This window comes from Acinonyx jubatus, chromosome E2 (genome assembly GCF_027475565.1).
Source record: "Acinonyx jubatus isolate Ajub_Pintada_27869175 chromosome E2, VMU_Ajub_asm_v1.0, whole genome shotgun sequence".
NCBI classification, from domain to species: domain Eukaryota; kingdom Metazoa; phylum Chordata; class Mammalia; order Carnivora; family Felidae; genus Acinonyx; species Acinonyx jubatus.
The window spans coordinates 58,296,620-58,322,149 of NC_069396.1; the positions used below are offsets into that span (position 1 = coordinate 58,296,620).

General features: G+C 44.2%; 1 protein-coding gene across 6 annotated transcripts in view; it reads left to right on the forward strand.

Annotated features, from left to right (window-relative positions):
- The window catches only part of ZNF667 (zinc finger protein 667), a 78,434-nt gene continuing 52,904 nt past the window's right edge, over window positions 1-25,530 (forward strand). For 3 of the 6 annotated variants that reach the window (XM_053210622.1, XM_053210625.1, XM_053210623.1), the window contains exons 1-2: window positions 449-562; window positions 23,401-23,531. Coding sequence is in view for 3 of the 6 variants with exons in the window: in XM_053210626.1 (XP_053066601.1) it covers window positions 382-562 (181 nt within the window). In the remaining 3 variants the exon portion in view is untranslated. Of the gene's footprint in view, window positions 563-23,400; window positions 23,532-25,530 lie in introns of all 6 variants that reach the window. The other 3 variants (XM_053210626.1, XM_015084061.3, XM_053210627.1) reach the window with 1 other exon arrangement.

Below are 25,530 nucleotides of genomic sequence, written 5' to 3' on the forward strand. Positions count from 1 at the left end.
GCCAGAGGTATTACCATGGCGACCGCGGCCAGCTTAGCTATCCCCGCTGTGAGGGCAGAGCCCTCTGCAACCGACCCCAACGCTCGCGAACGGGTCGGCCACTGTGGCAGGACCTGGCGAGCTGGGCCAGGGAAAGGAGGCGGGGACGCCTGAGTCGGAGACCTTTCTCACTCCCAGGCACCTCCTGTTTCTCTGCCCCTTTGAGTCTACGACACCCAGAAGTTTCTGGGCCTCTCTTTCCTAGGCCGTCAGTCTGATGGTTGCCCTGGAGACAGCCAGACGCCGGAAGCTTGACGCATAAGGCGGGGCCAGGCTGGAAGGAGGATTCCGACTGGCAGAGATGCCACACCGCAGGCTTTGAACGACAGGTCGGGGGCGCACATGCGCGTTGAGTTGGCCGCGCGCATTCGCGGTCCGTGGTGTCCAGGGGTCCGCGAGCCTCGGTCGCCTGGGCAGTGTCGCAGGTCGCGCTGGTGGAGGGACGCCAAGTCTGCGCAGGCGGGGCTCTCCGGGCCTCGGTCACGAGTCCAGAAGTGCCGGCTCCAAAGAAGTGCCTCCGGAGGTGAGTGCGACCCCCGGTTACCCCCGGGTTTCCGAATGCAATGCCCAAGCTCCTAGTAACAGCCCCCACTCACCGACATGTGACGTCATAGCTCCCATCGAGGGGGAGAGGGCAAATTTGAAGGTGTCGTAGATTCTGGTCGCCCACTTGTACCCCCCCCACCCCCTCTGCGACGGGGAGTTTGGGTTGGGACCCTTTCGTCCTCTGTAGGCCTCAGTTACCCCTTTTGTGAAACGATCTTTGGAGTTACTCTGCCCCTTACTAGCTCTGAGACCCCGGGCGAGGTGCACACACTCTGTGCCTCGGTTTCCCCCAAATTGAGGGGGATGATAGAATTTGACTCTCTAATGGAACCTTAGGACAGTGCCCCGCACACCGTGACCTCTCAAGTGTTAGTGTCTGATTGTCATCGTCGTCATCTTTGGTTTGGGGATTTGGACAAGTCCCTCGCCTACTCTGGAGTCTCGGTGTGTTGATTTGAGAAATGGACGTAGTGGGTTTTGTGAACGTTAATCTTGCTTCTCAGCACACAGCCAATGACTGTCTAACCGGAGGGATGCTACGGGGTTTGGTGGTAGGACCCTGTAATTCCAGAAATCTGCCCTTGTCACGTCCACTGCTGCACGACCCTGGTCAGTTCTCGTCCTTGAGGAGCTCTGAGTTTCCTCAAGTGGAAAATTATGGGGACGGACTTCTAATTCTCACTCTGGTGCAAGCACTGGCCCTAACTTTGCTTGGGCAAGCCGTCCTGTCCATCTTCGCGTCATCTGTAAAATAACCAGGGGGAGCTCAGTTGACTTGGAGGTCACTTTGAATTGCAGTCAGAAGATCTGATGTCTCTCTCCTCACCCCACCTTACCCTCCCTTTGTATCCAGCATCTTATTCTTAGTCTCAGGTATGCCTTCATTGCCTTTTTTTTAATGTTTATTTTTTTTATAACTTTTATTTTTTTTCATATATGAAATTTATTGTCAAATTGGTTTCCATACAACACCCAGTGCTCATCCCAAAAGGTGCCCTCCTCAATACCCATCCCCCCCTCCCCTCCCTCCCACCCCCCCATCAGCCCTCAGTTCGTTCTCAGTTTTTAAGAGTCTCCTATGCTTTGGCTCTCTCCCACTCTAACCTCTTTTTTTTCCTTCCCCTCCCCCATGGGTTTCTGTTAAGTTTCTCAGGATCCACATAAGAGTGAAAACATATGGTATCTGTCTTTCTCTGTATGGCTTATTTCACTTAGCATAACACTCTCCAGTTCCATCCACGTTGCTACAAAGGGCCAGATTTCATTCTTTCTCATTGCCACATAGTACTCCATTGTGTATATAAACCACAATTTCTTTATCCATTCATCAGTTGATGGACATTTAGGCTCTTTCCACAATTTGGCTGTTGTTGAGAGTGCTGCTATAAACATTGGGGTACACGTGCCCCTATGCATCAGCACTCCTGTATCCCTTGAGTAAATTCCTAGCAGTGCTACTGCTGGGTCATAGGGTAGGTCTATTTTTAATTTTTTGAGGAGCCTCCACACTGTTTTCCAGAGTGGCTGCACCATAATGTTTATTTATTTTTGAGAGAGAGACAGAGACAGAGCGTGATTGGGGGAGGGGCAGAGAGAGGGAAACACAGAATCTGAAGCAGGCTCCAGGCTCTGAGCTGTCAGCACAGAGCCTGTCGTGGGGCTTGAACTCACGAACCATGAGATCACGACCTGAGCTGACGTCAGATGCTTAACCGACTGAGCCACCCAGGCGCCCCTAATGTTTATCTATTCTTGAGAAAGACACACAGAGTGTGAGTGGGTCCAGGACAGTGACAGAGGGAGACACAGAATCCAAAGCAGGCTCCAGGCTCCGAGCTGTCAGCACAGAGCCCGACACCAGGATCGAACCGACTGAACCAACCAGACGCTCCAGTTTTGTTTTTTTTTTTTAATTGTCTAGCAAAATTGGGCTAAGTCATGTTTCCCTTGCCCTGTCTCTGAAATCAGGGTTTAACTAGGTCAGTGCCCCTTATGACCTCTGGAGGCCCAAATCCTGTGGTCAGGAAGTTATTTTTTCATTTCTCTTTCAGGCTTTCTCAGTGAAGAGGTAAGTTTATCTGTAGCAGCTTAACGCTTACCAATCCCTTTTATCAGGTTCTATCTGTTTTCATTGTATTTACTGTTAGGACTATCTTTATGGCAGGTGATACTGGGTTTCCATTTGGGGCAGTATATGAAGTTTCATCTTAAAAATGAACTTAGGGGGCGCCTGGGTGGCTCGGTCGGTTGGGCGTCCAACTTCGGCTCAGGTCATGATCTCATGGTCCGTGGGTTTGAGCCCCACGTCGGGCTCTGTGCTGACTGCTCAAAGCCTGGAGCCTGTTTCGGATTCTGTGTCTCCTTCTCTCTGTGACCCTCCCCCGTTCATGCTCTGTCTCTCTCTGTCTCAAAAATAAATAAACATTAAAAAAAAATTTTAAAAAAATGAACTTAGTACACAGGGACACCTAGGTGGCTCAGTGGGTTAAGCATCCAACTTTAGCTCAGGTCATGATCTTGTGGTTTGTGAGTTCACACTTGATCTTAGCCAAAAGGCCGAGAAGCGATTGTGGTTTGTGAGTTCAAGTCCCGTGTCTGGCTCTGTGCTGACAGCCCAGAGCCTGGAGCCTGCTTCGGATTTTGTGTCTCCCTCTCTCTCTTCCCCTCCCCCTCTCTCCTCTGTCTCTCTCTCTCTCTCAAAAAAAAAAAAAAGTTAAAAAGATTTTTAAAAAGATTTAAAAAAAAAACTTAGTACAGGGTGACTGGCTGGCTCAGTTGGTGGAGCGTGTGACTCTTGATCTTGGGGTTGTGAGTCTGAGCCCCATGTTGGGTGTAGAGAGCACTTAAAAATAAAATCTTCGGGGCGCCTGGGTGGCTCAGTCGGTTAAGCGTCCGACTTTGGCTCAGGTCATGATCTCACGGTTCGTGAGTTTGAGCCCCACATTGGGCTCTGTGCTGACAGCTCAGAGCCTGGAGCCTGCTTCACATTCTGTGTCTCCCTCTCTCTCTGCCCCTTCCCTGCTCATGCTGTGTCTCTGTCTCAAAAATAAATAAACATTAAAAAAAAATTTTTTTTTAAATAAAAATCGTCAAAAAACCACAACTTTGTACATTCATTGGTTCTCAGCTTGGTTTTACATTAGAGCCATTTGGGAGCTCTTAAAGAAGATAATATTGTGCGGGGCGTCTGGGTGGCTCAGTTGGTTAAGTGTCCAACTTCAGTTTAGGTCATGATCTCACAGTTCATGAGTTCGAGCCCTGCATCAGGCTCCATGCTGGCAGTGCAGGGCCTGTTTGTGATTCTGTCTCTCCCTCTCTCTGTCTCTCCTGCACACACACACTGTGTGTGTGTGTGTCTCTCTCTGTCTCGAAATAATAAATAAATTTTAAAAAATAATACTGTGCTCAGATCCACCTCTGGAGATGAGTTCAAATTGTGGTGGTTGTGACCCAGCGCATTGTGTTTTAAAACTCCTCAGAAGATTCTAACGTATTAGGTTGGAGAAACACTGACCAGGTCATCTATAAAGGTCTGTTGTGCTCTAACTCTCATTAATGTTTTCATTCCTGAGGCCTTTGCCTACTTTGCCTTCCTTCATTCAGCAACTAACCCCTTCATCTAAATAATTGTGAAGGTGTTCCTTGCAAGGCTCCCCAAAAGGTTCCAGTTTGGCATGTGGACTATTTTGAGTTGAAGGTAGTCAAGACCCTGCAGGCTCAGGAGAAACTTACCCCTCCCTTAACTGCCTAGAAGAATCTAAATTGGGGGTCTTTCCAGAATAAGCGTTATTACCTGAGTGACCCATCTGTATGGCAGGGTAAACATCTACTTACCAAACATCTGTTCTTATTGCCCTGCTCCCCTTTGAAGCCCCAGCCCCCGATCCCACTCCTTAGCTCAGGATGGCATGGGTACCTCATCTTACCTTTCTGTCTTGAAACCTCTCTCTTTTATGTATGTGGGGATCCCGTGTGTTCAAAATTAAATTTGTTTTTCTCCTATTAATCTATCTCATGTCAGTTTAATTCTTAGACCAGCCAGAAAAACCTTTGAAGGAGAAAGGAAATTTTGTCTTCCCCAACATATTTTTTATAATAAAACTGTAACTGTAAGTATGGTGCTTTCCTGAGTTCTGGGAGTCCACTAGCCCCATAGTAGTGGGACCCTCTGAATTTGTAGCCAACTTGTGCAGAAGCCAGGAGCCCTGATGTGGGGCCGTGTTGTGCCTTCAACCTATGACCCCCAACCCCAAATAATCTAATTCCCTCTAATGCTATTATGATTTATCCCCACCCCCCATTAGGTCTGATCTAGAATTAGGCTGGTAGTGTTCCAACTACAGCACTCCTGTGGAGGGTGGGCTGGGGAAGGTATTGAAAGAGCCTGTTGTTATCCGCACCCCCCCCCCCCCCCCCCCCCCGCTTAGGCAAGAAGTCATTTGATAATGGTTGGGCTGCCTTTTTTTTTTTTTTTTTTTGAGAGAGAATGCAAGCAGGGGAGGGACAGAGAGAGGGGACAGAGGATCTGAAGCAGGCTCTTCACTGACAGCAGAGAGCCCTAAGTGTGGCTTGAACTCACAGACCACCAGATCATTACCTGAGCCAAAGTCAGATGCTCAACCAACAGAGCTACCCATGTACCCCAATAATAGCTGGGCTGCTTAAAAAAAACAAACTGACCAGTGATCTGGACCATGCTACTGCTTTATTAATGCTGATGTGAGCTGCCATTTGGAGTGCTTCTCATAGACCAAACAAAATACTGAGACCTGGACCTCACTTCACTCCCAGGCGGAACCTCCCCTGTAGGTTCTTTGGCTGGTCTAATAATTAAATTGATAGAAGACAGATTAACAGGAGGAAAACAAAAGTTTAATAACATACATACACACCTCCTGTGCACACGGGAGAGACCCAGGAAAACAGTAACTGCGAAATGGTAGAAGCCATTGCCTTCAATACCATCTTCAACTGAAGACAAAAGATTTTCCTGGGCGTTAGTTACGGGAGGGCACCAGGGAAAGCACAGTAAGCAAGAGTGGGTTGTAGTGCAGACTGAAGTCCAGCCTTTCCCATTGGTCCAGGGTTTCCTAGAGATTGAAAAGGGGTAGCCTCGGGGCGCCTGGGTGGCTCAGTCGGTTAAGTGTCCGACTTCAGCTCAGGTCACGATCTCGCGGTCCGTGAGTTCGAGCCCCGTGTCGGGCTCTGGGCTGATGGCTCAGAGCCTGGAGCCTGCTTCCGATTCTGTGTCTCCCTCTCTCTCTGCCCCTCCCCCGCTCATGCTCTGTCTCTCTCTGTCTCAAAAATAAATAAAGGTTAAAAAAAATTAAAAAAAAAAAGGGGTAGCCTCTACTCTGTTTTTAGAGCTTGTCTTGTGTCTGCCTTGTCAAGGAGGCACATCTTGAAGTGGCGTCCTTTACCCCCTTCTGCGCTGTCTTTCCCCTCCTGCCGCTTGATCTGATGCATCGTGTTGTGAGTCCACACAGTGCTTGCCGACCTGCGTCAGGATCTTGGCTCTGTAGCTACCTGGCTACGGAGGTGATGGCGAGCAGTCCTCCTGTTCAGGACGGTAGGTTATGTCACCTCCCGGGATTATCACAGAGTAAACAGGCTAATAACTACAGCTCTTAAAAACAGTGCCCGCCACACGAGTCCAATAACCGTTGGTGGTGGTTTCACTTGTTTTTCTTCTGATAGTAAATGTGAAGTGGCTGGCGCCTAATTGCTTACCAAGATGACACATAGTATCTGTTTAATACAATTCATATTGCTAATAGTAGCTGTCATGTACTGAATATTCACTATGTGCCAAAGTGGGTAAAGCACTTACGTTACCGCACCTTCGCTGTAGTCCCACGAATGTAGTCTACTCTCGACAATCCCCGTTTCATCAACAAGAAAATCCAGCCCAGAGCGGGCTGTCCCACTTGGGCAGGGCCACAAAACAAGTGTATAGCCTGCTCGTCCGCTGAATGTCAGAACCTCCCGTTAGCCTTGCTGTTTTCTACCTCTGATGTTACAGTGATTACATAGTGATATACATGTGTGATTTATAATAACAATTTATTTGGTCTTCATCCCCATTTCTGGCACAGATCTCCTAAAACCTTGGAATTTCCTTGGAATTGAGTGATGAAGGTGCCTTGAACATGTTCATGAGGTGACTTTCTGAAAGCACGTAGGGGTGGGACTGGTTGCCAAGAGAACTGACCAAGTCCTGGAGGGTTGGAACTTCCAGCCCCCACCCCCCTGATCTCTGGGTGGGGAGAGGAGTTGGTGGTTGGATCAAACACCAATGGCCAGTGATTTAATTGATCATGCCTATATAATGGAGCTGCCCTAAAACCCCAAAAGCATGGGGTTCTGGCAGCTTTCAGGTTGGTGAACATGTGGAGATGTTGGAGAGACCCAGACACCCTTTCTCTGTACCTGGTCCCGAGCATCCCTTACATCTGGCTGTTCTCGAGTTCTGTGCTTTTATCATAAATCACTAATCTAGTGAGTAAAATGTTTCTCTGGATTCTGTGAACTGCTCTAGCAAATTAATTGAACCTGAGGAGGGCGTCGTGGGAACCTCTGATTGACAGCCGGTTGGCCAGAAGCACAGGAGACAACCTGGATTGGTGTATGAAGGTTGTGGGGCCAGTCTTGTAGGAGTGAGCCCTTCACTGTGGGATGTCACGCTATTTCTGGTAAGGTGTTAGAATTGAGTTGAATTGGGGGCGCCTGGGCGGCTCAATCGGTTGGGCATCTGACTTCGGCTCAGGTCATGATCTCGTGGTCTGAGTTTGAGCCCCGCATCGTGCTCTCTGCTGACAGCTCAGAGCCTGGAGCCTGCTTCAAATTCTACGTCTCCCTCTCTCTCTCGGCCCCTCCCTTGCTCACGCGTTATGTCTCTCTCCCTCTCTCTCAAAAATAAACAAACATTAAAAGGAATTTTTTAAAAAAGAGTTGAGGGGCGCCTGGGTGGCTCAGTCGGTTGAGCGGCCGACTTCAGCTCAGGTCATGATCTCGTGGTCCGTGAGTTCGAGCCCTGCGTCGGGCTCTGTGCTGACAGCTCAGAGCCTGGAGCCTGTTTCCGATTCTGTGTCTCCCTCTCTCTGCCCTTCCCCCGTTCATGCTCTGTCTCTCTCTGTCTCAAAAATAAATTAACGTTAAAAAAAAAATTAAAAAAAAGAGTTGAAATTGTAGGACCCCCAGCTGGTGTCAGAGAACTTCTTGTGGTGGCAAGTGGGGAAAAAAACCAAAAGGCATTACAATCGGTGTTGATTGGAACATGTAACCCCATTCTAGATTCCTGGGGCCCCATTCCCCCAAGAAAGATCCCTTCTTTCTTTTGACTCTAACAAGACCTTGACAGAATAACCAAGGGTCTGCACAGCACCCTTATAACATTTCCTTTACCTCATGCAGTTTGGAATCACGTGGGGGGCTCCATCCCAAACACTGGGCTTCATTTGGCCCCAGGTGGTGCTGCTCCAATTTTTTATTTTTATTTATTCATTTTTTTTTTAATTTAAAAAAAAATTTTTTTAATGTTTATTTATTTTTGAGACAGGGAGAGACAGAGCATGAACGGGGGAGGGTCAGAGAGAGAGGGAGACACAGAATCGGAAGCAGGCTCCAGGCTCTGAGCCATCAGCCCAGAGCTGATGCAGGGCTCGAACTCACGGACCGCGAGATCATGACCTGAGCCGAAGTCGGACGCTTAACCGACTGAGCCACCCAGGCGCCCCCCAATTTTTTAAAGAAATGGTATTTGTGTGACTGGATGGAGGTGTTAGCTAACAGTGGTGTTAACCATTTTGCAGTGTAATTGTATCCAGTCAACACACTGTGCACCTTAAACTTACACAGTATCATGTGCCAGTGATAATCAAGCTGGAAAGAAGAAAGAGTTCCTCAGGTGCTCAGTCCAGAGTGGGAACCACAGGGGTAGAGATTCTTCTACCCCAAGATGAATTTCCTCATTTGTTCCTGCACCTCAGAGTCCTTTGGGGTGAGGTGGTGTGGGCAGAGGTTGGGCAGACAAACAAATGGGCAGCCGTGAGTGTGAAAAGCTCTGAGATGAGGAAAAGTATAGGATCCTGAGGGACCACAAGCTAATAAATACTTCCTCCACCCAAGCTGGGAGAGGGGAGGCAGAGTGGGGGTTACCCCAGGGAGGATTTCTGGGAGGAAGTGCAGTGCAATCTAAAGGAAGGGAGAGGTCACATGAAAGTGGGCATAAAGGGGATACATCACTCTGCCCGTGTTCCATTAACACCGGCTGTGAGGGAGGCTAAGAAGGGTAGCCTTGACTCAGGGTGGCTATGGACCAGCTCAATGTCAGGGTTCCTTCACTGTTGGGAGCAACCAGCAGAACTGATGGTCAGATGCATCTGCTAATAATAACCAAGCAACTGTGGTAATAATATAGCAACTAAGTGCCATTTGTCAAGCACACACTGTGCAGCAGAAGTTAGGCTGAACGCTTGACACCCAGTATGGCCTTGAACCCTTCTGGCCACCCAGAGAGATGCTTTGTCCGGTCTTATAAATGGGGCCTCTCTCTGAGCCTCAGTTCCCCCCGCCCCCGCCACCATATAGGAGGCACAACTCCCTATGTACACTTGTGAGGATTTAAGGAAGTCACATCTGATGCTCCCAGCACACAGTAGGAGCTCAGTAGATGGTAGTTGCTTTTCCTAAAGCTATGGAGTGCCATCTAGTGGTTGAGCAGCACACAGCCATGGTGCCACCTGGTGGCCACATCCCGCAATTGCTCAGCCGGGCTGAGGGATATTGCTTGCACGCAGGTGTTCTCAAACTCGGCTCCCCGTGCGGGGCAGGCAAATGCTGCAAGTGAGGGGTGCTGGCAGGGTGTGAGACGTAGAGAGCGATGGGGATAGTTGTGGACGGAATCCATCCCACATGTCCAGCAGAGTGCTGCTATGTGGGGATGCAGACTTACCTAGAATTCCCCTAAACTGTGATTTTTTTTCACCCCAAGGAACTCCAATTCATGTGGAAAGAGTCTCTATTTTTAGAGATGGGCACTAATAGAAATTGTTTTGCAAACACTGTGTTGGCCAGACACATCCGGAGTCTGACTATAGCCCATGACCCATCATTTTTGTGACATCTAGTTATATGGTCATGTATGACTTTTAGAATAAATCTTAACCTCACCCCCATTTTTGGTGATTGCGGTGGTTAATTTTATGTGTCAACTTGACTGGATCATGGGCTGCTCAGATACTTGGTTAAAGATGATTTCTGAGGGGTGCCTGACTGGCTCAGCACTGGAGTATGTGACTCTTGGTCTCGGGGTTGTGACTTCAAGCCACACGTTGGGTGGAGATTACTTAAAAATAAACTCTGGAAAAAAAAAAGGTGATTTCTGTGAGTCTGTGAGGGTGTTTGCAGAAGATGTTAGCATTTGAATCAGTAGACTGAGTAAAGCCAAAGACCCTGCCTTCGTGGTTGCCATTACCCAATCCACTGTGGGCCTGAATAAAACAAAAAAGGCTGAGGAAGGGGCAAATTCTGTCTCAGGCTGACCCCTTGGTGTGGAATTTACAACACTGGCTTTCATGGGTCTCCAGCGAGCAGATGGCAAGCTGTGGGTCTTCTCAGACCCCATAAACACATGAGCCGATTGGTCCTAAGAAGCACTGTGTGTTGTATGTAAGCAATGAATCACGGGAATCTACTCAGAAAACCAAGAGCACCTGTACGTTAGCCAATTTGACAATAAATTATATTTAAAAAAATTTTTTTTAACGTTTTATTTATTTTTGAGGCACAGAGAGACAGAGCATGAACGGGGGAGGGGCAGAGAGAGAGGGAGACGCAGAATCGGAAGCAGGCTCCAGGCTCTGAGCCATCAGCCCAGAGCCCGACGCAGGGCTCGAACTCACGGACCGTGAGATCGTGACCTGAGCTGAAGTCGGCCGCTTAACCGACTGAGCCACCCAGGCGCCCCTAAATTATATTTTAAAAAAAGAAAAAAAAGAAATCTCTTTATATATATCCTATTGGTCTGTTTCTCCAGAGAATCTTAAGTTGTAGTGGTTTTTTATTAATTGCCTATTATGTGCCCCATGCTTTACCTGCATTATTGTCGTATAATTTTCCCTGCAACTTAAAGGATAGTGATTATTAGCTCAACTTTAAAATCATCAATTTATAATAGGAACCTTTATTTAGCTCTGAGCACATGTTAGAGATTTTGCTAAGTGCAATATATTGATTACTTCATTGAGTTTCTATACCAAGTCCTTAAGGTGGATTCTGTTGTTATCCACATTTTGCAAAGGAGGAGACAGGCACAGAGAGGTTGAATGCCCCCCTCCCTATTTTTATAGGTGGTGTTTTGACTTTTTTTAAATTTTATTTTATGTTTGAACATGTAAAATGTCCACATGGTTCAAAAGTCACAATTTTTTTATTTTTTTAAGTAATCCTTCCACCCAACGTGGGGCTCTAACTCACAACCCCGAGATCTAGGGTCACATGCTCCACTGAGTCAGCTAAGCACCCCAGTTGACACTCATTTATACCTTCCTAATTTTACTTAAGAATTCATTCTGGAAATATTCTTTAACAGGTGCCAAGTTTATCAAATCCTTTCTGTGTGTGTGTGTGTATGTGTGTGTCTACATCCTGGTCAACAGTGATTACAGACTTGTAGTTTTTGGCATTGTCATGAGGAGTACTCCATGGTGGTTTAAATTTATTTTTGATTTCTAATCAAACTTAGCAGCTTTTTACTAATCATTGATGATTCAGGTTTTGCTTCTGTAAATTGCCTGTCTGTATTTCATTTTTTCATTTTTCATTTTCATTTCTTTTTTTTTTCAAATAAGTCATTTGTTTTATTGATTTTTGGGGGTATTTTGTATAATCAGGTTATAATTTCTCTGCAACAAACAGGCTATGTATGATGGGGTCATCCATCCATCCAATCCATCCAATCCATCCATCCCAAGTTAACATATACTCTAATAATGATTTTGGGAATAGAATTCAGTGATTCATCACTTACATATGACACCTAGTGCTCATCCCAACAAGTGCACTCCTTAATGCCCCTCACCCTTTTAGCCCTTCCCTGCACCCAATACCCTGCCAGCAACCCTCACTTTGCTCTCTTTATTTAAGAGTCTCTTATAGTTTGTCTCCCTCTCTGTTTTTATATTATATTTGCTTCCCTTCCCTTGTGTTCATCTGTTTTGTATCTTAACGTCCTCATATGAGTGAAGTCATATGATATTTGTCTTTCTCTGACTAATTTCGCTTAGCATAATACCCTCTAGTTCCAACCATGTAGTTGAAAATGGCAGGATTTCATTCTTTTTGATCGCCGAGCAGTATTCCATTATATATATACATATATACACACATATATATACATATATACCACAGCTTTATCCACTCATTAGTCAATGGATATTTGGGCTCTTTCCATACTTTGGCTATTGTCAATAGTGCTGCTATAAACATCAGGGTGCATGTGCCCCTTCAAATCAGCACTCTCGTATCCCTTGGGTAAATACCTCGTAGTGCAATTGCTGGGTCATAGGGTAGTTCTAGTATTAATTTTTTGAGGAACCTTCATTCCAGAGTGGCTGTACCAGCTTGCATTCCCACCAGCAATGCAAAAGAGATCCTCTTTGTCTACATCCTCGCTAACATCTGTTTTGCGTGAGTTGTTAATGTTAGCCATTCTGACAGGTGTGAGGTGGTATCTCATTGTGGTTTTGATTTGCATTTCCCTCATGATGAGTGATGGTGAGCATTTTTTCATGTGTCTGTTAGCCATTTGGATGTCTTCTTTGGAAAAGTGTGTATTCATGTCTTTTGACGATTTCTTCACTGGATTATTTGTTTTTTTGGGTGTTGAGTTTGATAAGTTCTTTATAGATTTTGGATATTGACTCTTTATCTGAAATGTCGTTTGCAAATATCTTCTTCCATTCTGTCGGTTGCCTTTTAGTTTTGCTGATTGTTTCCTTCGGTGTGCAGAAGCTTTTTATTTTAATGAGGTCCCAGTAGTTCATTTTTGCTTTTGTTTCCCTTGCCTCCGGAGACATGTCAAGTAATAAGTTATTGCAGCCGAGGTCAAAGAGGTTGTTGCTTGTTTTCTCCTTTAGAATTTTGATGGCTTCCTGTTTTACGTTTAGGTCTTTCATCCATTTTGAGCTTATTTTTGTGTATGGTGTAAGAAAGTGGTCCAGGTTCATTTTTTCTGCGTGTCACTGTCCAGTTTTCCCAGCACCACTTGCTGAAGAGACTGTCTTTATTCCATTGGATATTCTTTCCTGCTTTGTCAAAGATTAGTTGGTCATACGTTTATGGATCCATTTCTGGGTTCTCTATTCTGTTCCATTGATCTAAGTATCTGTTTTTGTGCCAGTGCCGTACTATCTTGATGATTACAGCTTTGTAATGCAGCTTGAAGTCTGGAATTGTGATGCCTCCAGCTTTCGTTTTCTTTTTCAGGATTGCTTTGGCTATTCGGGGTCTTTTCTGGTTCCATACAAATTTTAGGAATGTTTGTTCTAGCTCTGTGAAGAATTCTGGTGTTATTTTGATAAGGATTGCATTGAATACGTAGATTGCTTTGGGTAGTATCGACATTTTAACAATATTTGTTCTTCCAATCCACGAGCATGGAATATTTTTCCATTTTTTTTGTGTGTTCTCTTCAATTTCTTTCATAAGCTTTCTATAGTTTTCAGTGTATAGATTTTTCACCTCTTTGGTTAGGTTTATTCCTTGGTATTTTATGGTTTTTAACGCAATTGCAAATGGGATTGATTCCTTGATTTCTCTGTTTCTTCATTATTGGTGTATAGAAATGCAACCGATTTCTTTACATTGATTTGATATCCTGCAACTTTGCTGAATTCATAGATCAGTTCTAGCACGTTTTTTTGGTGGTCTTTTGGGTTTTCCACATAGAGTACCATGTCATCGGTGAAGAATGAAAGTTTGACCTCCATCTGGACGATTTGGATGCCTTTTATTTCTTTGTGTTGTCTGAGAGCTGAGGCTAGGGCTTCCAACATTACGTTGAATAACAGAGGTGAGAGTGAGAGTGGACATCCTTGTCATGTTCCTGACCTTAGGGGGAAAGCTCTCAGTTTTTCCCCATTGAGGATGATATTAGCGGTAGGTTTTTCATATGTGGCCTTTATGATCTTGAAGTATGATCCTTCCATCCGTACTTTCTTGAGGGTTTTTATCAAGAAAGGATGCTGTATTTTGTCAAATGCTTTCTCTGCATCTATTGAGAGGATCATGTGGTTCTTATCCTTTCTTTTATTAATGTGATGTAACACATTGATTGATTTGTGGATATTGAACCAGTCCTGCATCCTAGGAATAAATCCCACTTGATTGTGATGAATAATTCTCTTAATATATTGTTGGATCTAGTTTGCTAGTATCTTGTTGAGAGTTTTTACATCCATGTTCATCAGGGAAATTGGTCTGTAGTTCTCCTTTTTAGTGGGGTCTTTGTCTGGTTTTGTAATAAAGGTAATGTTGGCTTCATAGAATGAGTTTGGAAGTTTTCCATTTCTATTTTTTGGAACAGCTTCAAAAGAATAGGTGTTAACTCTTCTTTAAATGTTTGGTAGAATTCCCCTGGAAAGGCATCCGGCCCTGGACTATTGTTTGTTGGGAGATTTCTGATTACTGATTCAACTTCCTTACTAGTTATGGATCTGTTCAAATGTTCTATTTCTTTCTGTTTCAGTTTTGGTAGTTTATATGTTTCTAGGAATTTGTCCATTTCTTCCAGATTGCCCAATTTGTTGGCATATAATTGCTCATAATATTCTATATTATTGTTTGTATTTCTGCGGTATTGGTTGTAATCTCTCCTTTTTCATTTTTGATTTTATTTATTTGGTTCCTTTTTCTTTTTGATCAATCTGGCTAGGGGTTTATCAGTTTTGTTCATTCTTTCAAAGAACTAGCTCCTGGTTTCATTGATCTATTCTTGTTTTTCGATTTCGGTATCATTAATTTCTGCTCTAATCTTTATTATTTCTTTCTTTTTTCCTACTGGTCTGGGCTTTGTTCTTTTTCTAGCTCTTTTAGGTGTTAAGTTAGGCTGTGTATTTGAGACCTTTTTTCCTTCTTTAGGAAGGCCTGAATTGCATTATACTTCCCTCTTATGACCACCTGTCCCAGAGGTTTTGTTCTGTCGTGTTTTCATTTTCGTTGGTTTCCATGTACTTTTTAATTTCCTCTTTAATTTCTCGGTTAACCCATTCATTCTATAGTAGGATGTTCTTTAATCTCCAAGTATTCATGGTCTTTACAGTTTTTTTCTTGTGGTTGATTTCGAGTTTCATAGCATTGAGGTCTGAAAATGTGCATGATATGATCTTGATCCTTTTGTACTTGTTGAGAGCTTATTTGTGACCTACTATCTGATCTCTTCTGGAGAATGTTCCATGTGCACTTAAGAAGAATGTGTATTCTGCTGCTTTAGGATGAAATGTTCTGAATATATCTGTTCAGTCCATCTGGTCCAGTGTGTCATTCAAAGCCATTGTTTCCTTGTTGATTTTCTGCTTAGATGATATGTCCATTGTTGTAAGTGGGGTGTTGAAGTCCTCTACTATTGTATTATTATCAATGAGTTTCTTTATGTTTGTGGTTAATTGATTTATATATTTGGGTCCTATCACATTGGGGGCATAAATATTTATAATTTTTAGATCTTCTTGGTGGATAGACCCCTTAATTACAATATAATCCCCTTATTCATCTCTTGTTACAGTCTTTGTTTTAAAATCTAGTTTGTCTGATATAAGTATGGCTACTCCAGCTTTCTTTTGATGACCATTAGAATAATAGATAGTTCTCCATAGTGTTACTTTCAATCTGCCGGTTTCTTTAGGTCTAAAATGAGTGTCTTATAAGCAGCATATAGATGGGTCTTGTTTTCACAATGGGTCATTGTGATACCCTATGACTTTTGATTGGAGTGTTTATTCCATTCACATTTAGAGTGAGTACTGAAAGATATGAATTTAGTGCCATTGTGTTGCCTGTTGAGTTGGTGTTTCTGGCAGTGTTCTCTGGTCCTTTCTAGTCTTTGTTGCTTTGTTTTTTGTTTTGTTTTGTTTTGTTTTTTGTCTTTTCTCCACTCAAGGGTTCCCCTTAGAATTTATTGCAGAGCTGGTTTAGTGGTCATGAACTCCCTTTAGGTTTTGTCTGGGAAACTCTTTATCCCTCCTTCTATCCTGAATGGCAGCCTTGCTGGATAAAGGATTCTTGGCTGCACTTTTTCCAGTTCAACACATTGAATATATACTGCCATTCCTTTCTGGCCTGCCAATTTTCTGTGGATAGGTCTGCTCTGAACCTGATCTGCTTCCCTTAGAGGTTAAGGACTTTTCTCCTGTGCAGCTTTCATTTTTTCCTTGTCTGTGTATTTTGTGAATTTGACTATAATATGCCTTGGTGATGGTTGGTTTTGTGGAATCTAATGGGAGTTCTCTGTGGTTCTTGAATTTTGATGTCTCTGTCCTTCCCCAGATTAGGAAAGTTTTCTGCTATAATTTGCTCACATAAACTTTCTGCCCCCTTTTCTCTCTTTTTGTCTTCTGGAACTTCTATAATTTGGATGTTATTCCTTTTTAATAAGTGACTGAGTTCTCTAAGTCTTGTATTGTGATCTTTTGCCTTTGTTTCCCTCTTTTTTCTGCTTCATTATTTTCCATAATTTTATCTCCTAAATCACTGATTTTATGCTCTACTTCATCCATCCTTGCTGTCGTGATTGCATCTTGGTTATAGCATTTTGAATTTCGTCCTGACTAGATTTTATTTCTTTTATCTCCGCAGAAAGGGATTCTATGCTTTTTCAACCCCAGTTAGTATTGTTATTATCGTGGTTTTAAATTCTAGTTCAGACATCTTGCTCATATCTGTGTTGATTAAGTCCCTGGCTGTCATTTCTTCCTGTTCTTTCTTTGGGGTGAATTCCTTCATATTGTCATTTTGTTAATTATTTTTTTACATTTTATTTGTTTTTGAGAGAGAGAGACAGAACACAAGTGGAGGCGGGGCAGAGAGAGAGGGAGACACAGAATCCAAAGTAGGCTCCAGGCTCTGAGCTGTCAGCACAGAGCCCAATGTGGGGGCTCAAACCCACAGACTGAGATCATGACCTGAGCCGAAGTCGGATGCCCAGCCAACTGAGCCACCCAGGTGTCCCTTGTCATTTTGAAGAAAGAAAAAAATATTAATAAAATAAATTTAAAAAATTAAAAACAAAACAAAAAATTGAATAAAGGAAGCTAGATCTTAGGTGTGTTTTGAAAGAAGCTTATTGAAAGAAGCTCAATAGGATAGAGGAAAAAGGGAAAGAGAAGAAAAAAGTTAAGTAAATTTTTAAAATTAAAAAAATTTATATAATAAAATAGAATAAAATGAAGTAAACAAAATGAAATAGAATAAAAAATTTGAAAAACAAAAAATAAAGTAAGAAAACAAAAATAAAAATTTCTCTTTCTGTATCCAAGAATGAGGAAGAAAAAAAGAAAGGGGGGAAAAAAGAAAAAAAAAGGAAATAAATAATTTAAGCAAAAAACAAGCAAAGGAAACGAATAAACGAGCCAGCAAACAGAATGAAACTTGAATGATGTTACATCCAGTTTCCCTTAGGACTGAAACTATGAAGGGTTCTGTAGTCCATACTCTAAGTGGGTGGAGTGACTTTGGTGGTCTTCTAGGGGATGTGCTTGGAGGGCGCAGTTGGGTGGGGAGTGGGGGGTGGGCGTGGTGTAATGGCCCCATTTTCCACTAGGTGGCGCTGCTTAGCTTACTGGGGTGGACCAATGTAGTGCACATGCCGGCGGGGGAGGGAGAGGTGGAAATGACTTCACCCAACTCCCTAGTCTCCAGCACAGGAACTTGGTTCACTCGCCACCCCATGATCAAGCACCCTACCTTTGTCTCAGGCCTCCGTTCACTTCCTGCCTCTACCCTGTCAGTGTCCAAGCTCTGCCTGCTAGGTGGCACCTCCCTCCAGAGTTTTATCTTAGATGGGGTTGTGTTTGAAAACCCCCACAGGGGGCGCCTGGGTGGCGCAGTCGGTTAAGCGTCCGACTTCAGCCAGGTCACAATCTCGCGGTCGGTGAGTTCGAGCCCCGCGTCAGGCTCTGGGCTGATGGCTCAGAGCCTGGAGCCTGTTTCTAATTCTGTGTCTCCCTCTCTCTCTGCCCCTTCCCCGTTCATGCTCTGTCTCTCTCTGTCCCAAAAATAAATAAACGTTGAAAACCCCCACAGACCCTTGTGGCTTGGACCCGTGCCAGCCCTCTGGGGGAGGGTCTTACAGATCAATGGCCAGGTGCCAGCTTGCCCCAGAAAATGTTCATGCAATCACATAGCAGCAGAGGTTCAGAGATTAAGTCAAATCATAACACACAGCTGGCACCAGTTGTCACTGCACTCCTCTGGTGTCTTTGTCCCAATACCAACAAATGCGGCTGCTCTCCAGGGTCCTCTGGGACCTTTGCCTGTGATGAGGCCAGGCTGTATGGCTTCTACCAAATGCACTACAAGTAGGGGAACCATTTCTCCCTGTGTGGCACACAGATCCCTCAGACCCCACTGCCTGCTCCTGGCGATTTGTCCTATTTCCTTGCCAGAGCACTGCCAGGCACTGAAATCTGGAGCTTCAGACTCTGTGCTCCACTGTTTATAGAATGCTGGTGGCATCGAAACCCTCTCCTTTCTTCTCCTCAATGGTTTTGGGGAACAGATTTCTTGTTCAGTCCCCTCTGAGTGTTTTCACTCTTTCTGTCTCTTTCTCTCCAGCTGCTTTCAGGGGAGTGCTTTTCTTGCACAATCCCCAATGCGCCACACTCTCCCCTTTCTCTTCCTCTGTCTTCTCTCTGCAAAAACAGTTTCCTACCCTCCACGGTTTTTCTTTCTCCCATTTCAGCTCTCTGCACCGCAGATGGCCAAGTTCTGTGCCTCAGGTTATGCAGATTGTTGGGTTAATCCTAAAATCAGTTTCCTAGGTGTTCAAAATGGCTTGGTGCTGATCTAGCTGCATTTCAGGGACAAGACAAGCTCAGGGCCTCCATCCTGCTTCACCATCTTAACCCGATCCTGATGGGGTCCTTTTGTTTCTGGTCTCTTGGGCCTTTTCTCTAAAGACCAAAGGGTGTTCCTTTGGATGAGGGAGGATCACACAGCACTTGGGGGCAAAGATACAGCCAAGTGGCCTGGCGCTGGAGGCCACGATGGAGAAGATCCCCACAGCCAGAGTGGCCTTGCCCTGGGCGCCGTGGCGACTTGGGAGGAGGGCCACCCAGACACTGCTGGACACCAGCATACTGAAGGTGAGGAACTTGACTTCACCGAAGGTGTCAGGCAGGTTTCTTACCCAGAAAGCAACAGCAGGGGTCCCAGGATCAAGAAGCCCAGGTAACAGGGCAGAAGGTGGACACAGTAGGAGGCGGCATCAGAGCCCTCATTACACTGGATGGTGATGTGGCCGAGTGAAGACTGAGGGTCCTTGTCCAGGAACGGGGGAGACATCCCCAGGCCGACCCCAAGAGAACCCCTTGGACGAGGAGCAGAGGAGTGAGCTGTGCAAGGACCCGCTCACCTCTGGACCCTGCTTGTTGACCATGACTACAGTGATGGTCTTGACTGAGATGGGGGACAGGGCCACCGTGAACCCAGCTGCAGATGTGGTCTGTCGGATGGATGAGGCAGGTGGCAGCAGTGGGGCAGCCGAGGAAGAGCAAGGGGCAGAGGAAGCAGAGCATGGGGGAGACAGGAGGGCATTGCTGAGGGTCCGCTTGTTGGCTTTGACCAGGGGGGTTTCAATGCCTCACAAACACCACCAGGGTCAGAACGGAGAGGGCAGTTAAGGACAGCGTGAGACATGCTAGAGTCAGGCCAGGAAAGTCTCCGTTTTGGGAAGGCAGTGGTCCCCTTTCTTATTTGGATAATGACCCTCGGGCAGAGCCTGCACTGTTTGTGTCTGGAAGGAACAAAAAGATTGTCACTCTCTCCAAGACGGGGCATTGCACATTTGATACGATGTGGATAGCCAGCCCTCTCACCCCCACCACCCAGGTTTGATGGTTTTTCTCTTTTGTAGACTGCTCTTTTTATTCTTTTTTAGAGAGAGAGAAAGAAAAAGCGCAAGTGGGAGTCTGCTTAAGATTCTCTCTCTGTCTAGGGGCGCCTGGGTGGATCGTTTCGTTAAGCTCAGGTCATGATCTCATGGTCCGTGAGTTCGAGCCCTGCGTGGCGCTCTGTGCTGACTAGCTCAGAGCCTGGAGTCTGCTTCGGATTCTGTGTCTCTCCCCTCTCTGCCCCTACCCCACTCATGCTCTGTCTCTCTCTGTTTCTCAATAATAAATAAACGTTAAAAAAAGTTTAAAAATAAATAAACATTAAACAATTTTTAAAAAGATTCTGTCTCCCTCTGCCCCTCCCCGACTTGCACGCATGCTGCCCCTCTCTCTCAAGTAATGCTTTTTAATATTTTATTTTTATGGATTATTTTTTAAATTTATAATAAAATTGACATTTCTTTGCATCAAGAAGGATGCAGGGTACAACAGTTAGGGAGGAGTGAAAGAAAATATGGATACCAGGGAGAGCATGTAATAAAACCTCTTGAATGCTTGGACACCAATGTAATAGATCCCCTAGATTTCCGAGTACCCTTTGTCTTTTCTCTTTTGTTCAAAGGGTGTCATTTGCAGCAGGACATGCTGTGGTGGTTAAATATCTCATCCCTGAGTTAAAATTCAAATCCCACTAATAACCCTTCTGAGAAAGCTGCTCAATTGGAACGTGCTTCCGTTTCTATGACAACCACCCACACCACTATGCCTTCATCCCACGTTTTACCATGCTGGATGGACATACTTTAAAATCAACAATGTATCTCCATTCTTGGTTGGCTTGCCCCATTTATCTGGCACTGAACACAGCTAGGTTAAATAGGAAGAGAGAATATCCTTCCATAGCATTTGTTGAAATACGTTACGTCACTGAGTAATTCAGAAGGCCAGACAGTTGTTTCTGGTGTCTACTCGTACATCTTTCTTTTTAAAAGCTGTGTTTAAATCCAACCCGAAGCATTGAAACGCCATAGGTACAGACCTCTATCTTTTTTTTTTTTTTTAATTTTTTAATTTTTTATTTTTTTAATGTTTATTTTTGAGGGAGACAGAGAGACAGAGACAAGTGGGGGAGGGGAAGAGAGAGAGGGAGACACAGAATCCGAAGCAGGCTCCAAGCTCTGAGCTGTCAGCACAGAGCCCCATGCGGGGCTTGAACCCATGAACTGTGAGATCATGACCTGAGCTGAAGTCGGATGCTTAACCGACTGAGCCACCCAGGTACCCCTTTATTTTTTCATTTTTATTTTCAACATTTTTTTAACTTTATTTTTGAGAGAGAGAGAGAGCGCGCAAGCACATGTGCACAAGCAGGGGAGAGGCAGAGAGAGAGGGACAGAAGATCCAAAGCAGACTCTGCACTGAGAGCAACAAGCCCCATGTGGGGCTTGAACTCATGAACTGCGAGATCATGACCTGAGCCAAAGTTGGACTCTCAACCAGCTGAGCCACCCAGGCGCCCCAGACAGACCTCTGACTGACAGTCAGCCACACATAAAAGAATGGAAAGTCCAATAAGGCTTTCTTCTGAGAATACTCCGTGCACGATTTCTAGTCTCCTCTCCTGGCTGGTACAGGGGGCTGGGACTCACGGCTTCTGAAATCCCCAGGCAAGAATGAAGCACAATTCCTCGCTACCACAGATTCCTCAAAATGAGAATTTCTTAGAAAAATTCCAGGAGAATCAGAGTTCCTTCTTAAGTGGATGCTACTATTGTGGTTGTTTTTGTTATGGTAGCGATGTATAAATAATGTCTCTGAGACAAGATTTGATTGTCATCCGAGAATCTGAAAGGTTGGTTTGGTACATGATGACCACAGGGTATGAGACCTTAATACAATTTCTGATATTTTACTGTGTGATGAGAAAACTGCCAATGATAACAGGAAATTGAAGAAGACGAGAAGAATGAAGAAGAGGAGGAGGGTAAGAGTCAAGACAATAATACCACGTTAGGACTTAGTCTGTTTTCACCCTTCACATCTATTCCTCAGTCCTTCCCCCAACTTACAAGGAGAAGACTATGGTTTTCTTTATTTTGTAGTTTAGGATAAGGAGGCTCAAAAAGAATTTGGCTTTGTATAAATAAGTAAGTCCATGATGCTTGTAATAGGGATGTAATTAAGCATAATGATGGGGGTTTCAGGACTACTCACCTGAGGAATTTTGTAAAGCCCCAGATGTCTTGCCATGGGACTAGAAAGAGCTGAACTTGTTGTTCCAACCACTGCAGCCAGAGGGGGGCTGCCCCAACACCTGTAGTTAGGAGTGCAGCCCTTGTAACCTGAGTGCAGATTCACTACCTTTTGAAGGGCCAGGGACACCTGGAGTCCCAAAGGGAGACACCCAAGGGTGAGGTTGGGAAGCAGATTGGCATGTCTGTTGATCTCCTCAATGGCCAGCGCAAAGCATCCAGCCCCTTCAAAGGTTGTCTCCAAAAATCTGAACAGGAACATCAAGAACTAGTCAGGAATCCATTAGAATAATAAATTCAGTATAGTTGCAGGATGCAAAATCAATATACAAAAATCAGTTATTTCTATATGCTAATACTGAACTATCAAAAAGAGAAGTTAAGAAAAACCATCCTATTTACAATAGCATCAAAAAGAATAATATATCTAGGAATAAATTTCACCAAGGAGATGAAAGGCCTGTATGCTGAAAACTATAAGACACTGATATAAGACATTGAAGACAGGGACCCCTGGCCAGCTCAGTCAGTGGAGCATGTGACTCTTGATCTTGGGGTTGTAAGTTCAAACCCCACGTTGGGTGTAGAGATTGCTTAAAAATAAAATCTTAAAAAAAAAAAAGATACAATTTTATTCTTGGGAATTTCTAGTGCTTTCTGTGTCTTTCAATAGTATTGTTAATACCTTGGTTCTCAATGATGATATAATCTTTTGTCTTTTTATTTTTATTTTTATTTTTTACTCCATAGATTTTTTTCTTAAACTTTTATGCTTACTTGGAATCTAATTATGGTTTCCTTTTCACCTTATTGGTCTGATGAGTCTTGGACTAGCATCCATTATATATTTGTGTATTACCCATAAAGATAAATAGCATAGTTGGGAGAACTGACCCTCCACTCTCTTTTGTTCTGATAGCTAAATAAGTGGTCATCTAGCTGTCCAGTGGCCATTTAGCCTTTTGTAAAACTTGCTACTATTCACCTGTGGTTTTTCGTACCCTCTACTTCTCTCTTACCTATAAAAATTCACGGAACATCAGAGTGGATAAATCCACACATACAGCGTACTTACTACAACATTCACACACAGTCCATTGTCCACTCCTGTTTGATTGTACAGTTCTACTCACAGCACAACTTTGCTATCGTTGTGCTGTGAGTGGGACACAACATAACAAAGGTTGCAAGTAACCTTCGTTCATTTTAGGAACTGTCTGAAAGGTCCATCTCTTTGACAGAAATCATTATCCAACAGTTTAGAGGTCAAGAGTCTTTGAACTCCTTACCTCAGATGACTGACTTTGTCATCACTTTGTCTCTTCATTCCAAAATCATTGTATCATGCATGATTCCTACTCAATCCTTAGGAAAACTCTGCATTGAAAGTTCCACTTAAACCACCTTCAAATCACAAAAGAAAAGGTCCCAACTTGCCCCCTTCACGCAGAGGCTAGGAGACATCATTGAGAAAGTGCTCTGTCATGCTGGGATTGGAGGGAGCTTGGCTTTATCTCATGGACGGGTCGTCTTGCTGATATCTGGGGATGCTATTTGACAGATGTGAGGAGGGTGAACATACATGCAGGTAGGTTGGAGCAGGATTAGTAAACTAGAGAACGGGAAAATAAAAGCATGCTCCTGCTTAATCAGCAAGCATTCACAGACAGTGTGATTGGTCTTCTTCCATTATGTCCAAAATGTCATTTAGAACAACTCTATTTGGTGGAATCAGAACACTAACAAAAGAGTAAAGTAGTGTTTACTGGAATCAGAACACTAACAAAAGAGTAAAGTAGTGTTTACTGGTCCTATTCCTTTAGGATCATAGGAGATTATTCATGATATTTTAGGGCAGCTTTTCAAAACCCAATAGACATTTTAATTAATTTATTTATTTATATTTATTATTTTATTTTAGAGAGAGAGTGTGTGAGTGAGGGTGAACGGCAGAGGGAGAGAGAGAGAATCTTAAGCAGTCTCCGTGCTCAGCATGGAGCCCAACACGGAGCTCGATCCCATGGCCCTGGGATCATGACCTGAACCAAAATCAAGAGTGGAACGCTCAGCTGATTGAGCCACCCAGGTGTCCCTGGACATTTTTAAATTCAATAAAGGCAGTCCAGAGGCTGAGTTGAGTTTCTGATAGCCTCAGATATCTAGAGAAAGAATTGGAATCCAGGTCCCAGACAAGGAGGGAGCTGGAGTCACCTTTTTTGGTCCCCAGGAGCCAGGGAAACCAGAAGAGGACAGACTTTTGCAGTCACTTCCTCAATCCCCCAAATTAGTGACGAGGCCTCAGGCTGTCAGAATCTCAGGTACAGACTTTTTCAAAGATGATTATCATTGCCTTTTGTGATATTTACAAGTAATTTCGCAACACTGAGAAAATGTTTATTATTCATTGTGACATAGAGATCATGAACTGTTAGTACTGTAAAGCTCATTTGTTGGATGATTATATAAATTTGTATTTCTCGGGCACCTGGGTGGCTCAGTCAGTTAAGCGTCTGTCTCTTGATTTTGGCTCAGGTCATAATCTCAAGGTTTGTAAATTCAAGCCCTGCATCAGGCTTTGTGCTGACAGCACAGAGCCTGCTTGGGATTCTCTTCTTTCTTTCTGCCCTTCCCCTGCTCGTGCACTCTCTCTCAAAATAAATAAATAAATTTAAAAAAAAATTGTTTTGTATTTCTCAGAGGAGTATACTCTTGTAGACACAACGCAAAGTCACATTGTCCCAATTACTCAGCAAGAACATCTTTAAAAAAATTTTTTTTTAACGTTTATTTATTTTTGAGAGAGACCGAGACAGAGACAGAGTGCAAACAGGAGGGGCAGAGAGAGGGGAAGACACAGAATCTGAATAGGCTCCAGGCTCTGAGCTGTCAGCACAGAGCCCAACGCGGGGCTCAAATCCACAAAGCGTGAGATCATGACCTGAGCCGAAGTCAGACGCTTAACCAACTGAGCCACCCAGGCACCCCAGGGCAAGAATGTCTTTGAGGAAGACCATGATATGACAAAACCGAGCAAGGAAATGGGGTGTTTCCATGGGTAGAGGACTGCTCTGAGGACCAGGCACAGGGACAGGCACTACACACATTATGTCATTTCTCCTTAATCTTTATAACCAATACTGTATGATCTCATATGAGAGTGAATCAAACAGAAACAAGCAATGAGACTGTTTCGCCCAATGTCACATCACTGGAGGGTGGGGGTGTTGAGGAAAGCATTCCTCATGACTTTGATGCATCACAAAGGGTTTCAGAGGGCTAAGGGCTTGTTACAGGGACTGGCTCAGTGGGAGGAGGGTCCCACTCTTGAGCTCAGGGTCATGAGTTCGAGCCCCATGTTGAGTATAGAGATTACTTAAATAAAACTTAAAAAAAAAAAAAAAAGGTTTATCACAGGCCTAGCACGGGAATTACCATGGAGGATCCTTAAAACTGACTTTACAAATGAGGTGTGCCCACTCTAAAATCCCCTTCTGCCCACCTCTGTGAAGTCCCACAATCCCCCAGGTCACCTTCTCTCTGAAATCTCATACATTGATTTTTCAAAATCTTCCCATGTTGATGCATTG